This window comes from Balaenoptera musculus, chromosome 12, assembly GCF_009873245.2.
Source record: "Balaenoptera musculus isolate JJ_BM4_2016_0621 chromosome 12, mBalMus1.pri.v3, whole genome shotgun sequence".
NCBI lineage: Eukaryota > Metazoa > Chordata > Mammalia > Artiodactyla > Balaenopteridae > Balaenoptera > Balaenoptera musculus.
The window spans coordinates 33,893,519-33,910,363 of NC_045796.1; the positions used below are offsets into that span (position 1 = coordinate 33,893,519).

General features: G+C 34.1%; 1 protein-coding gene across 7 annotated transcripts in view; it reads right to left on the minus strand.

Annotated features, from left to right (window-relative positions):
- LAMA2 (laminin subunit alpha 2) overlaps positions 1-16,845 on the minus strand; it is a 603,913-nt gene that overhangs the window by 223,891 nt on the left and 363,177 nt on the right. For 4 of the 7 annotated variants that reach the window (XM_036871358.1, XM_036871360.1, XM_036871357.1 and 1 more), the window contains exons 16-18: positions 16,187-16,240; positions 15,892-16,005; positions 9,676-9,803 (exon numbers count right to left, since the gene is read on the minus strand). In XM_036871358.1, coding sequence (XP_036727253.1) covers positions 9,676-9,803; positions 15,892-16,005; positions 16,187-16,240 — 296 coding nt within the window. The remainder of the gene's footprint in view (positions 1-9,675; positions 9,804-15,891; positions 16,006-16,186; positions 16,241-16,845) is intronic. The other 3 variants (XM_036871364.1, XM_036871359.1, XM_036871363.1) reach the window with 1 other exon arrangement.

Genomic DNA, 16,845 nt, shown 5'->3' on the forward strand with positions numbered 1-16,845 from the left:
TGCATGGACCGTTACCTCAGAAGTGACACAATGGCTCTCTGAAGAGCCATCAACTGTTCTGAATTCTGTGAGTTCTGCTCCTCTGCCGTTTTCAAAGGAAATGCCCCCAATTACTCTTTCTCTCACTATGTTTTCCCTAAACAGATTTATTTTCTATTATATATGACAGGACAATTCAGTAGAGGTTTGCTTGATGGCTAAATGAATTAAAGAGAGAACAACAAATTAAGCACTGAGCTCATTTTGCTCCTGACACTTGTGTGACTTTGGAATACTTTCTTAACTTTTGTGCAGATCCGATCATGCGTACTATTTTTAAAATAATATCCCTTTGGCTTAACTCATAGTAGTCCTGTAAATAGTTAATAATTCTTTTACTTATTTATTTTTAACTGAAGTATAGTTGATTTACATGATTGTGTTAGTTTCGGGTGCACAGCAAGTGATTCCGTTTTATATATATATATATATATTTTTTTTTTTAATTATTTTCCACGATAGGTTATTACAAGATATTGAATAGGGTTTCCTGTGTTATTTCGTAAATCCTTGTTGCTTACTTATTTTATGTATAGTAGTTTGTATCTGTTAATCCCGTATTCCTACTTTATCCCTCTCCCACTCCCTTTCCCCTTCGGTAACCGTAAGTTTGTTTTCTATGTCTGTGAGTCTGTTTCTGTTCTGTATATCAGCGATCCCCACCCTTTTTGGCACCAGGGACCAATTTCGTGGAAGACAATTCTTCTATGGGCCGGTGGCGGAGGGGATAGTTCAGGCGGTAATGCGAGCGATGGGGAGCGGCAGATGAAGCTTCGCTCGCTGCTCACCTCCTGCTGTGTGGCCTGGTCCCTAACAGGCCGTGGACCACTACCGGTACATGGCCCAGGTGTTGGGGACCTCTACTGTATACAGATTCATTTGTATTATTTTTTGGATTCCACATATAAGTGATATCATACATTATTTGTCTTTCTCTGTCTGACTTACTTCACTTAGTATGATATTCTCTAGGTCCATTGATGTTCTTGCAAATGACATTATTTTATTCTTTTTGTGGCTGAGTAATATTCCATTTATTTTATTTATGTTTGTAGCTGAATACCATCTTCTCCATACTTATAACTGCAGTTACAGCAGTAAGGGAATGAACCCTCAGTTTATGTTGTTTAAGGAGTATTGAAGCACAAATACAAATATATTTTATGAGGAGCTTTTATTTAGACTCATCATGTCAAATAGTTATATTACTAGAAGTTTAAATTCACTTAATTCTGAATACTGGATGGTTATAGGGAAAAGAGAGCATCAAGTTAGAAATCAAAAGTTTGGATCCCGTAATAAAAATTTTATTCCACATCTTCTTAAACAGTCTTCTATTGATGGGCACTTGGGTTGTTTCTATGTCTTGGCTATTGTAAACAGTGCTGCTATGAACACTGGGGTGCACATATCTTTTCAAATTAAGAGCTTTCATCTTTTCTGGATATATGCCCAAGAGTGGGATTGCTGGATCACATGGTAGCTCTATTTTTAGTGTTGTAAGGAACCTCCATACTGTTTTCCATAGTGGATGCACCAATTTAGATTCCCACCAACAGTATACCCTCTCCAGCATTTATTATTTGTACACTTTTTGATGATAGCCATTCTGACCAGTGTGAGGTGATACCTCATTGTGGTTTTGATTTACATTACTCTAACAGTTAGCGATGTTGAGCCTCTTTTCATGTGCCTATTGACCATCTGTATGTCTTCTTTGGAGAAATGTCTATTTAGGTCTTCTGCCCATTTTCTGATTGGGTTGTTTGTTTTTAAAGATTTAATAATTTTTATTTTTTGATAGTAGCAAGCTATTAGAACCAAGTAGTTCTATCTTTTAAAAAATTTCAACTCAGTGGAACATTTAAATGAATCTGTTGAGGTAAGTGGGGAAAAGCCTGGTCTGGCGTTATCTTGAGTTTACAAATCTTACTCAGATAAAAGATTTCATGTTAAGGGGTTCTGGTGGCTGCCACGAGCAGCAGAAGCAAGTTACACCCAGCCCATGGTCTGTGAGAGGGGACCCATCTTTCAGAGAGCAGCCTGTGGCTTGACACCCATGACCCAAAGGGAGCTCGCCAAGGGTGATTTTCTTGGCAGGAGTATGATTGCACTGAAGAGAAGAGGCACACGTAAAAATGGAAAGAAACAATTGTTGTTTCCTCCTCATGCTGTGATTTGCTATTGTTTTCAGACATAAACGGAGGACTGGATTTTGACAAACCTCTGGAATGCACGTATGTTTTCTTTTAAAACTGGCATTCTTTAACTACCTCATCATCTACAGAGAAAGTGACTCTTAACTAGAAGCCCTAGGTTTCCCACCCATGTGGGACTACAATGATTGAAAGAAAACCATACCAATTGTTTATTGATCCTAAATTAGTTTACCATAAGTCACGTCAAAGCTTCTTGATAAGGCTTCTGACACTTTAAAACTATTTATAAAATAGATTTCAAATTCTTAAATATACTCGTGCCTCAATTAAGGCTGACAGAAGTAAAATAAAACACACTCACTGACAGAAATCAATGCTTTTTCAGAAAAAAATTAAGCAATAACAATATATCAGATTTGACTAGCTCTTTACATTTTTAGAGTGCTTTTATGAATAATTCTATCACATTTTCACAAAATCCTATGAGCTGGTTGGGGCGGGCATAATTTTTCTTGCTCAAAGTCATATGCTAATTTCCAGGAGAATTTAGCACGGGATCCAAAACTTTTGATTTCTAACTTGATGCTCTCTTTTCCCTATAACCATCCAGTATTCAGAATTAAGTGAATTTAAACTTCTAGTAATATAACTATTTGACACGATGAGTCTAAATAAAAGCTCCTCATAAAATATATTTGTATTTGTGCTTCAATACTCCTTAAACAACATAAACTGAGGGTTCATTCCCTTACTGCTGTAACTGCAGTTATAAGTATGGAGAAGATGGTATTCAGCTACAAACATAAAATTAGAATGAGAAATAAACATGTACAACAAAAAATGTCTATAGAATTTGGATTGGCAAATGCAGCAACTTGACACTGATTTGGCAAATGCATGAAGCTAACTGTTCTGTGATAGAAAGAGGGAACTGTAAGATCTTTGTTGACTTCAAGTGATTCCAAGATTATGTCATCTAACTCTAGTTGGCTCGCTCTACACCAGCAGAGGCAATATTCGGCTTCCTGGATTTTCCACTCCATGCCACAGAAGACACAAGAGATCAAGAATAGCAGGCTTTTTCCACAAACAGGGGGAGGAAGAGAAGCTATTGCTGGAATAAACAGTAAGGCTCTAAACATAGAAACAGTCTTTTTAAATGGCTGAATGTAAATTTTTATATTTATAATAATCCATTTATAGGTAAGTGTATATATGTACATACAAATGAATATGTATGTGAGCATTTGTGTATGTATTTAGGTATGTGAATGTATAAATACAGATACAATTAGCTTTGTTCCAGAATGCATTTAATCTTACCTATCAAAATATGTACATTAAGATAAAATGATGCAATACGATTAAAGAGAAAAAAACTAAAAAATAAGATAAAATCAGGGGTATATTTAGAGTGCAGAATGCGTATTGTAAAAAATGAGTATATATGTGTATATGTATATATTGTACAATATGTTCATTGGATAGTGGCAGATCAACATATGGCTTTGAACTTTCTCACAGCCAGTGCAAGAGGGAACTGAATTGCCTCTTGGTTTCTGTGATGTGACAGGAAATAATGAATTTTTTCATCACTGGCATAAATTTTCCATCATTAGGGGTTAGACAATCAGGACATGTTCTACGTTTGCATATAAAATAGGAGAGCAGGACTGCTTTTAACTAACTGTTACCTGGAACACTTGGGTAGGGGAAGACAGACCAGAAGGGATAAGATGCTGCAAAGTGTCAGTGAGTGAGGAAGCTAGGGCTAAGATGGTGTGACTGTCCACGAATAACTGCTGAAGGAGCAGAGGACTGAGAGAAAGAGGAAAAAAATGAAGGGCAAACTCATCTTACTTCATGACTGTGGTTTGGGTCACACGAATTTTTGAAATTTCTCCATAAGTTTTTTCTTCTTTCAGTTCAATGATATCTGTTCTCTTTATTCTCAGGAGACCCATTTAGCAAACATATTTCTTTAATTATCTCTAAATAATGTGAAATCTGATGTAATGTCCATAATTGGATTTTATAATTAGAATTGGGTTATTTTCTGTGTTTCTCTAAACATGAGCTTCTCATTTAGCAAAATAGGAATATGATCTGAGTAAAGCCTTCATGCTGATAAATTATGAAAGCAAATACTTAGCATAGTGCCACAATAAATTAAGTAATTAAACCTGCAGTTTTTCATCCTGTCTAGCTCCTTACACTTGAGATAGCATAGCTGTTGCCAAACGCTAGAGTCATTTTTTACAATGGACATTCATAGTTTGTCTAACATTAAGTTCTATTAAATTTTTTTTTTTGCTTCTCTTCAATGTCTCTGTAATTGTTTCTATTTCTATAGTGCCATTGGAAGAAGCACAGAGAGGTGAATCAGAATATACTGGTTCTAATATTGGTTCTGCCACAAGCAAGCTGTATGATCACGATCCAGGCACTTAATTTCTCTGGAGTTTAGTTTTCCCTCTGGTATATGGGACTAGTAAGATACACGATAATCACCTGTGTGTACATAAAACTATATGTGGGAAAGTGCTCTAAAATACCTAGCATACTCTAAAATTTCTAAATAAAGTTGTTGAAATGAACATGTCCTTAAATTTAAATTTTGTCTTAGAATATTTATATTTCTCTGTTATAAGTACTAATTTTAACAACAATTCAATGTGGCCCCTTGAGTGAGTCCAAAAGTCAGCTCTAGAAGTGGTCCATCCTTTCAAAAATTTAAAGTTTAGCATTTCTGATGTGCATAAAGAAGTAGTATTCACAATGATATTAGTAGACAGAACTTATTAAGAGCCTACTCTCTGTTCAGCTTTGTGCCAAGATTATCTCCAATTTTATTATATAACTGATGAAAATCTACAATGATTTCAATCATATTATTTATTCAGACACATTCTAAGTGTTCAAGGGCAGACAGTCATGTGTCTCTTTCATATCACATTTAATCTATAAGCTGTGTGATGCCAGAAATTAATTAATATAAACATTTGAAATATTTACATTTTTATTTGCTTCTCTAGAGATAAATTTCACTACCTAGTTACAATCTATAGCTAGAATATATACATCACCAAGATGAGATGGCTAAGCAAACAGTGGACACTGTAAATAGTTGATGAAGTGATATATATATATATAATTTAAATATTATATGCTTGTCTGTATTCATACATCATAATAATTATACTGATCTATCTCTATCTCCCTACACATTTGATTTATTTTGCAATATTATCTAAGAAATTTGGAGCCAAAATGCTTATGATCTATAAGATTTATGACTGGGGATTAAACAGATAAATCACCAAGGCAAAACTATCACTAAGCCTTACAATTTTAGATGAAGGTTGCAGCAACCTTTAGTTCAATTTTTTTTTTTCTGAATAACTTACGAACATTCAAATCCCATCTTCTGAATAATATGTAACTAGTCAAGTTATTCCTCAGAGTTTCTAACTCAGATTATAAGTGTAATGACTTTTTAAAAACTTTTTTAAAAGGGGAGTTTCTCTAAGTCATTAAGTGTCCCCATTATTTAGTGAATAAAAAAATTCAGGTTATTAGATTAAAATGAATTTTTCTCATCACTATTGTGCAGCTAAACTATGTTAATTTTCAAAGTTGTTTTAAATTTAAAAGACATAATACCTCTGAAAACAAATTTTTAAACAAAGTGGATCATCACTGTTCCCTCTTTCTACTTATAAAAATGCCACTTTTTGGGCTTCCCTGGTGGCGCAGTGGTTGAGAATCTGCCTGCTAATGCAGGGGACACGGGTTCGAGCCCTGGTCTGGGAGGATCCCACATGCCGCGGAGCAATTAGGCCCGTGAGCCACAAATACTGAGCCTGCGCGTCTGGAGCCTGTGCTCCGCAACAAGAGAGGCCACGATAGTGAGAGGCCCGCGCACCGCGATGAAGAGTGGCCCCCGCTTGCCGTAACTAGAGGAAGCCCTCGCACAGAAACGAAGACCCAACACAGCCAAAAAATAAATAAATAAATAAATAATAATTAAAGGTGCTAATAATTTAAAAAAAAAATGCCACTTTTTTATTTAAGTATAGTTGATTTACAATATTGTTAGTTTCAGATGTACAGCGCAGTGATTCAGGTTTTTTACAGATTATATTCCACTATAGGTTATTACAAGATACTGGGTATAATTCCCGGTAAAAATGTCACATTTAAAGCTGGCATTTAAAATTGGTTTTTGCCCTCTATTGCCAATTCTACTTCTAAGGTTAAAATTATTACTTAATAATTTAATAATTATTTAATGTAAATGAAAGCACCTGAAATTAAGAATCTTTAAACATTTGGTGTAACTTACATTGTTATTATTGAGTTGTCTTTATTTTAAAGAAGCAAGATCTGCATAATATACCGAACTGTAATACAATACTTAAGAACATTTTATCACTGGACACTGGGACCTCAATCCTTTTTAGCACTGATGGATGGTATTTTAACGCTTACTGACTTTCTCCTTTCAGGAACACAATTAGAATCCATTTTAAAGTAGAGGCACAGTAAACGGAGAAGAATGGGTCATGAATGCCTATAATTACCCAAGCAAAGTTCTCTCCCTAATGGCTCTTCTGCATTTACAGTAATGTTGGTCTAATTTGAGGATAAATTCATAAGGTCTACATATTCACTAAATTACATAATTCTGCAAATGTATTAGGCTAGGATTCCCATGGTACTATGAATGGTCAGCTGTGCTGAATGCCATTGACATTTTGGCTGAGAAGGAGTGCAATGCAGATGAGTGGCCAGATGCTATCCCTTTGTTTTCCTCACCTCAGTGAAAGTTTTGTATACATTGGATGGTTCTGGAGAATTCCATTCAGCTACGTGAGTGAGTAGGTTCTCCATTGCTTGATCTGACCCTTCACAAGTACACCAGAGAGCAAGGTTTGTGTCATGTTATGACCAACATATTCATTATTTTCCTTTTGCCTTCTTCCTCTTCTCTGACATCCCTGGTTACCAAAGGATCTTCAGTTTTGTAACCATCCAGGCTCATGCCCTAAATTCTGAAAATGTTCTGATCACTAATATATAGTTACCCCATTTCCCATTTAAGTCTCTTAATGTTATCACTTAAAATGCAGTGTGTTTTTTAAAGAAGCCCTCAATGTAAAACTGTAGAGGGATTGAAAGCACATTGGACTTTAAACTTAAAATTCCAACTCTGATACTTTAATATTTTATGACTCTGAGCAAATTACTTAATAATGGTCAGTCCTTATATTAGGCTCACCATGTTCAATCATTGCTTTAGGTGCTTTGTGTATTTTAATTTATGTAATTCTCACAAGAACCCTATGAGAGGGTCCTGTTATCACAACTAATGACAAGAGAATTGAGGCACAGAGAGTTTAAGTAACTTTCCCAGAGTCACACAGCTAGAAAGTATGAAACTCAGCATTTAAATCAAGGAATTCTCTGAGAATTGGCACTATAATGCTCTTTTCCCACTCGGAAACTCTTTTCTTAATCTATAAAATAACAGTAATAATACCCACTTATTGAATAGTTTTTGAAGGTAAAATAATGCCAAATATAGTGCTTGAGCCTATGCCTAGAATGTAGTAGGCTGCTTTCATTAAATCTTAGTTCTTTCTCTTCTTTTCCAGTGACTAAGATGGAAAATTCTGAGGGAGGAAGGTTGTCAGGAAAGAGGACAAGGATTTCATGTGAGATGAAGTGTAGGAAGCATAGTTCCTACGAGGACTTTTAAATTTAATGACAGAATTATTCTCAAAGTCTTTAGCTTGTAGTATTTATGGACTCTAGTAACAAAAGACCATTTCCATTAGGAATATCTTGGGTAAGACCTCAGAGTATGACCAACTTGATAACACCTTCACATTAAAAAATTGTAACTGACAGATTTCATTAAAAATCATTAAAAACATTTGCTCTGCAAGCATTAATACAGCATTTAGAAACAGGTGGAAAGTACATAAAATAATATGAATTTTATTAAGCACTAAGCTTGCCTTTAAGAAAAATTTTTACAATTTCTTTGATTTAAAACTATAGTTATTTATAATTTTTACTAGTAAAAAGTATTGATTATTGTTCAACATAATATGCCCCATTAAAATAAAAAACATTTTTGGTTTCAGGGTCTTGCTTACGTATTTGCTTAAGGGATGGCTGCTCTAAGGGGAAAGTGAATTAGAGCAGCTGAAATACACTGTTCCCCTAAAAGGTAAAAGGAAGAGCAGACAAAATATATACTTTTAAAAGTCTGGTACAGAAAGAGAAAAACAAGTATAGTATAATATCCCTTATATGTGGAATCTAGAAAAATGGTACAGATGAATTTATTTGCAAAGGAGAAACAGAGTCACAGATGTAGAGAACAAACTTATGATTACCAAGGGGGGAAGGGGGGATGATGAATTGGGAGATTGGGATTGACATATATACACTACTATGTATAAAATAGATAACTAATGGGAACCTACTGTATAGCACAGGGAACTCTACTCAGTGTTCTGTGGTGACCTAAATGGGAAGGAAATCTAAAAAAGAGTAGACGTATGTATATGTATGACTGATTCACTTTGCTGTACAGCAGGAAACTAATACAGCATTGTAAAACAACTATATTCCAATAAAAATTGATAAAACAAAGCAAAACAAAACAAAAACAAACAAAAATCAAAATCTGTTACAAAAGGTTATTATTTTAGGTGAACAAACAGAAAATTTTAAAAAAAGACAGAAAGAAACCTGGATGAGTAGAGAAATTGTATGAAGTTTGCATTAAACTTTTTCAAGATGTAGTTTACGTAAAATAAGATGTAAATTATCACCCATATTTCAATATTCATATAATTTATCATATAATACCATTATAACTATTTCAATAAGATAAACATATATATATACATAATATGATATATGATAATATGATAAACCCTGCGCTAAGGGACAGAACTGGTGCTTAAAGGTCAACTAACTGATTTTTTATTTTACCTTTTTGAGGGGTTTATGACTTGCCTAAGAGTTACAAATATTGTGTGACTGGGACCCAAATGAGCAGCATTTATATTAGTAGTCTTTTTATTACAGTATGAAGATGTGTGTGTGTGTGTGTGTGTGTGTGTGTGTGTGTGCAAGTGCTTGCCTGTGGGCACAGGTCTACATTTGTATAATATATGTCTTCTGTTCTTTGGAGTTGGTTTAGAAAACCTATTTGAGTTCTGTCTCTTAGATATTAAATCCCCCAAACTAGAGCTAAAATACTAAAAATTCTGTGGAATAAATAGCCATAACTTTAAATGTTTTATATTTAGAAAACCTCACAGTATCTTCTTGAGAAATTCATGCATAAATTTATTATTTTTTTATGTGTGACAAGAGAAAGGGTAAATTCTATATCAAGAATACACATGCAGAACTGGATTCCCAGCTCATGAGAGAGGTTAAGTTTGTTACTCACTTATTGGATGGGATATTGAGTGGACAGGCACAGGGCTGACAGTCATCAGAGGTTCCTTTAGTAGCATCACCATAGAAACCAGGAAGACATTTATTGCAATACAGGCCACCAGTGTGATCCTTACAGTTCTGAGGAAGAAATGCACATCAGAGTTTATTATTTCGGTATCAAGCATCAACATGTTACCAAAAATAGATCTACAGAATCATTAGTCTATTCCCCTCCAGCAAGAATAATTTTCCACATTAAATGGTCAATTTTACAGCTGGGAAAGAGCACTGAAAGTTAATTTAATATCTAGCTTATAAACTACACACTAGTTTCAGCATATGAATACTTACAAAAAGATGACTGAAATTCATTATAAATTTTTTTCATTATGCAAATAGTATTTCCTTTTTTTCTTTGGTTTTTTTTTTTAAGTAAATACAAGTGATTGTGAGTGTGTGTATGTATGTATAGTTATAGAGTCTTAATAATATATGTTTAATGGAAATTGTACCTGATTTAGGTAAAAATCAATTGTTCAGCTTAAAACTGCTGATTCAATGAGAACTATGGCTAATCCTACAAATCCTCTGACACTATGGCCTTTTACATCAGAGATTAATTTGGACCTCAGTAGGCTCTGATGATGTGGACAATGCACTAATGTATTACAGCTGCGAGGGCCTTGCTTCACTCATAATTTAAAAATGAGAATATTGAAAAATTTAAAAATGTATACCAATAAATAATAAAACCACAAGGCACATAACAATTTCCCTAACACACTGTTTTTTATTTTTTTATTTTTTTTAACATCTTTATTAGAGTATAGTTGCTTTACAATGGTGTGTCAGTTTCTGCTTTATAACAAAGTGAACCAGTTATACATATACATATGTCCCCATATCTCTTCCCTCTTGCATCTCCCTCCCTCCCACCCTCCCTATCCCACCCCTCTAGGTGGTCACAAAGCACGGAGCTGATCTCCCTGTGCTATGCGGCTGCTTCCCACTAGCTATCTATTTTATGTTTGGTAGTGTATATACGTCCATGCCACTCTCTCACTTTGTCACAGCTTACCCTTCCCCCTCTCCATATCCTCAAGTCCATTCTCTAGTAGGTCTGCATCTTTATTCCCGTCTTGCCCCTAGGTTCTTCGGACCATTTTCTTTTGTCTTTTAGATTCCATATATATGTGTTAGCATATGGTATTTGTTTTTGTCTTTCTGACTTACTTCACTCTGTGTGACAGTCTCTAGGTCCATCCACCTCACTACAAATAACTCAGTTTCGTTCCTTTTTATGGCTGAGTAATATTCCATTGTATATATGTGCCATGTGTTCTTTATCCATTCATCTGTTGATGGACACTTAGGTTGCTTCCATGTCCTGGCTATTGTAAATAGAGCTGCAATGAACATTGTGGTACATGACTCTTTTTGAATTATGGTTTTCTCAGGGTATATGCCCAGTAGTTCATATGGTAGTTCTATTTTTAGTTTTTTAAGGAACCTCCATACTGTTCTCCATAGTGGCTGTATCAATTTACATTCCCACCAACAGTGCAAGAGGGTTCCCTTTTCTCCACACCCTCTCCAGCATTTATTGTTTGTAGATTTTTTGATGATGGCCATTCTGACCAGTGTGAGATGATATCTCATTGTAGTTTTGATTTGCATTTCTCTAATGATTAATGATGTTGAGCATTCTTTCATGTGTTTGTTGGCAATCTGTATATCTTCTTTGGAGAAATGTCTATTTAGGTCTTCTGCCCATTTTTGGATTGGGTTGTTTGTTTCTTTGATATTGAGCTTCATGAGTTGCTTGTATGTTTTGGAGATTAATCCTTTGTCAGTTGCTTCATTTGCAAATATTTTCTCCCATTCAGAAGGTTGTCTTTTTGTCTTGTTTATGGTTTCCTTTGCTGTGCAAAAGCTTTTAAGTTTAATTAGGTCCCATTTGTTTATTTGTGTTTTTATTTCCATTTCTCTAGGAGGTGGGTCAAAAGGATCTTGCTGTGATTTATGTCATAGTGTTCTGCCTATGTTTTCCTCTAAGAGTTTTATAGTGTCTGGTCTTACACTTAGGTCTTTAATCCATTTTGAGTTTATTTTTGTGTATGGTGCTAGGGAGTGTTCTAATTTCATTGTTTTACATGTAGCTGTCCAGTGTTCCCAGCACCACTTATTGAAGAGGCTGTCTTTTCTCCACTGTATATTCTTGCCTCCTTTATCAAAGATAAGGTGACCATATGTGCATGGGTTTATCTCTGGGCTTTCTGTCCTGTTCCATTGATCTATATTTCTGTTTTTGTGCCAGTACCATACTGTCTTGATTACTGTAGCTTTGTAGTGTAGTCTGAAGTCAAGGAGCCTGATTCCTCCAGCTCCGTTTTTCTTTCTCAAGATTGCTTTGGCTATTCGGGGTCTTTTGTGTTTCCATACAAATTGTGAAATTTTTTGTTCTGGTTCTGTGAAAAATGCCAGTGGTAGTTTGATAGGGATTGCATTGAATCTGTAGATTGCTTTGGGTAGTAGAGTCATTTTCACAATGTTGATTCTTCCAATCCAAGAACATGGTATATCTCTCCATCTATTTGTATCATCTTTAATTTCTTTCATCAGTGTCTTATAATTTTCTGCATACACACACTGTTTTTTAAAATTGAAATGGTATTTTTCTGTCAATTAGTATTTTTTGAAACCATGTTCTTTTCAAAAATAAAAAAAATCAAAATAAAGTAATTTATATCTTGATTTCTTCAAATTAATTAAAGTATATTCATAAACCCACTTTGTGTTCACAAAATTGATCAAGACTGGTAAAGGTGAGCAATCAGATAATCAACAAATGAAACTGTCTATAAAGCATTGATAAGTTTTAATGATGTTTTGGCATCATGTAAACATAACTTCTTCAGTCTCCAATGATACAATAAAATGTATCTAATGCCTATTACCTATCATACGATATGGATTTATTATGACTGAAATACATTTTTAATTTTACAAGCATATAAAATGCTATTTTTTCCTCATTTCAAAAGAATTCATCAGAGCTTGGAGTGCAAAACCTTTAATTTTATCATCAGTAACTAAATAGGTAGAGGAAATGGCTAATAGCCAAAATATAAATTCACTTTAAGCATAAAGTAAAAATTTATTAATCTGATTGACCAATGAGATAGCCAGTTTGATTCAATGAAAATTCTGAATTATTATTTCTTTTAGTATATTTTTAAGAAGCTCAATTTTAATTACACTTAGTAAATGGATTTAATTTTAAAAACCCATAAATAAACACTTCTGAACATAGCTTGTTAAATTCCTTGGGGAGAGGGACAGATTCTTTATTGTAGACAATGTTAAATGAAAATCCAATAATCCACTTGCTTACATTCTGTAAATGTGGGAGTTAAGCTCATAATATATGAAGTTTTCAAGCTCTGAAATCTCATGACAGTTTCATGACAGTGAGTAGGTAATTCTTTAGTATCTGGTGATACTTGAAAATAGGTTTTTCTTTAAGGTATTTAAAATTCTCAAATTTGTTTAGCAACCCTCTATCAAAGTAGCAAAGGTGTTAACTTTATTATCCACATTTGTCTAAATAACAGCACATTGGGATGGAAGGTGCAAAACATGGATCAATTTGATGAAAGGCTTTCCTCTTTGATTTCATCTTCATATTAGTTCCTTGCAGTTTTCAAGTTTAAAGTTGTCTCTTACTAAAAAAAGTATGTTTTTTGCAATATTCTTTGCATATTGTCAGATTGACACAATCAAAATTATATCTTCAAAGACTTAGGGGCTTTAAAAAATAAGATTATAAAACTGATTATGTTTTAACCATGTTGAAAATGGTATTTCTAAAACTCAACTGAAAATCTTGCACAACTCAGAGACCCTGCTTTTCTTTACTGATTTGAAAGAAAAATAACATGTAGAAGTTTCTTACATTTCCTAATGTCATATTTCAGTTAATGTAAATAAAATTAATCTTAAAACTCAAGTGTTTCTGCAGTTGAAACCATAAAACAATATTAGACAACAATACAATGGAAAACCCAAACTAAAAAAGACAAAAGGTTCACTCTGATGGGCTGGTTATTTTTACAGGTGTCCTGCTACAAAAGTACTTTCCAAATGTCTATTCACATCGCTTATCACAAGAACAATGACAAGGAACAAGTATCCAATCTTCCCATGTGGCTTGAGAGTTTCCTAGGTCACTTCAAAAGTACTTTGAGTCAAAATGACCTTTAAATATATAGTAAGTCCGCCCTATAACAGAGGTCTGGATTTTGATCTGATATCAAAAAATATTTCAGTTAATTTCTAATTAGATTTCAAAGCCAAACTAAAAAGCAGTTTATCTGTAAGTTTTGTAAATTTTCTGTCTAATGCTGGTGGGGGGAAGCATAAATAATAAAAGAAAAGGAAGCTAAAATGCGGGTCAACCAAACAGTAAGAATGCCTTTGATGTGCAACATTTAAATATTTTTCTCTTTGTGGATCACATTAGAATGAATATACTCAAAATGGAACATCAGCATTTAGCTATCAATACCATTTCAGATAAAGAGCATTTGAAAGTCTCCAGAAATATGTTACATGATCACCTATTTACCAGCTACAGTGGAAATCTCAGAAAACATCCCAGATTCTGTCTCTATCATCAAGATCTCTGTTGTTTCCCTAAGATTCATTGTGTTATTTGAAGTAGCCTCCTATCTCCCTGTCCATGAAACAAAGTCAGTAAACTAGGTTTCATTAGTAGAAGGCCTCACATAATCATTGATCCTCTCCCTTCTTCCTCCCAAAAGTATGCTGGATGAAACTATTTTATTCTAAAACAATGGGCTTTCATTCTTAGAAATATTACATAACCAAATGAACTAACAGCATGATTTTAGACTTAATGAATGCCACATGAAATATTACTATTAGGAACATTAAAAGTCTGGTATCATGAAATATTTATTTTTATCTTTCTAGGTTTCAGTAAAGCAAATCTATATCTGGTTTGGGCTGAATATTTCCTATTGCATGTTAGTAAAGTGTTTAAAGGTAACTCAGTATTTTTTCCAAGGTACATTTTAAAAGACTTATTGTATAATTAAAATGAAAATCACTTAGTCTTTCTATTCATAACAATGCCATTTGAAAAATCTACTGATCCACAAATTAAGGCTATCACGCTTTATACTGCAATGCAATTAAACAAAATCTTCTATAGAGAAAACAGAAAGAGCATCAGTAAACCTAAATGCCAAATCACATTGAAACAAAAGCCCTGAATTTTCATTTTGGATTTTTCCCAGAAGCTTTTAAGTAGAAGAAAAAGGGTGGGGGGAAGAATGAGCAAGAGAAAGAGAGAACATTAAGAAATACAGATAACAGAGTCTGCCTTAAATTCTACAGGGAAATGAGAGTATGATATCTTCCTAAACTGGCACCATTTCAAATTGTGTTTCTGCAAGACTAATGAAATGAGAAGTGTTGTTTCAAGCTTCATGCCATGTCAGACAATATAAAACTAACATGCCCTTGAGTTAATCAGAATGGTCTATTCAGTGTAATTCTCTAATCCAAAAGCTTCTTAGCAGGATGGAAAGTACTTTGCCTTTTGCAGAGCTTTTTTTCTGGTTAAAGTATAGACTTAATTGTAGAAGGAGTAAGCAGCTCTGGTGAATATGTATTGCATATATTTATTATTTTTTAATCTATATATGATGCTTTGTATTTAGTTAAATGCTGACATTTGAAAATAAAAAAAAGTGTAGTATTCCCTCATTTTCAAAGTGAAAAAAACTGAATTATGCCTATTACAGAGGTTACATTTTATACTTTTCATATTATGGGGATATAAATTATTTTCTGCTACAGAAATACAGTCTATTTTTTGGTAGATTTATGGAAGGGATTGAAACCATATATATTTGTGGTAGATAGGTATCCCAGTCATTAGTTATGCTTTACTATGATGTATCTGATCTTAATTCAATTCTTAGACTAATATGAATAAACACTTTCTAATGCTTGTTAGTCAGGGAGACCACATATGAAAGAATGTTCTCAGCTTCCAACTCAGTTCAATATAAAGAGTGCCATCAAATCACTTCCTGACTCAAGTATTTAAGGTCCCAAAGGTAGTAATTGAATTGCAGGGCCTATCGAGCTGATTTCAGCCCTGTCAATCAGCATCTCCAAAGGAGAAAGCACTTACCAGGCATTCTCCAGTGATATCATCACAGGATTCCGCGTGACCAAAGCACTGACAGGGTTCACAGATGCCACCAAAAATAGTGCCGTTAACTCGTCTGTGCCTAGGCCAACAAGACTGAAAGGAAGATAAGGCTTCAAGTTAGTCTCAGGGATTTTTTAAAAGTTTGCTTTTTGTCTTTATTGGATAAAGGAAAATATTTAGGTAGCAAACCCAGAAAATGTGCTTGTCAAAGCATTGTCATTATGGAAATATTGCTACAGAGCTATTCCTCCTGACATGGGAGCTTCGTACTAACCTTAGTATTATTGGCAGGTATGAGATTAGAAGAAGCATTAGCTTGATGTCTCTTCTGAAATAGCAAAATAAAGCAGAGATATAAAGAACTGAAACATGACAGTCTCAAAGTAAAAAGCACAGATAAGAAAATGGAAGAAAAAGTACTGGAAAAAGCAGCCGACAGAAATGGACTCTTCAGAACCTTAGCCTAAGAGAGCACCTAATGTCATTCCAAGGAATGTAGATTCTCTGGAGTGACCTCCCTTTCCCACGTACAAACTGCCCATAACTCTGTCACTTTCAGAAAATCTTTGCAGTCATTTGGAAGAAAGGTAGCATCTGCTTTTACATTTGATCACACACATATATAATTTATACCTCTCATTCTCAACTTCCTCCATCCTATTATGCTTTCTCAAATCTACACAAAATAGTTTATGATTTATTTACCATATATTTATTCCCTTGATATTTTATTTTATGGCATTATTCTACTAGAACTCTACTTATATCTATCATTTCCTTTTTAAGTGTGAAACACTTTAGCATCCAAAAATAGAATTCTGATTAGAAAAAGGGTATTTGGACCATACAGTATCTGTGTGTCTGTGCTGGCTTTCAGTTCACCGTCATGTTTAAGTTTCTCTTCCATTGGGGTCACTATAAATTGGATGGGAT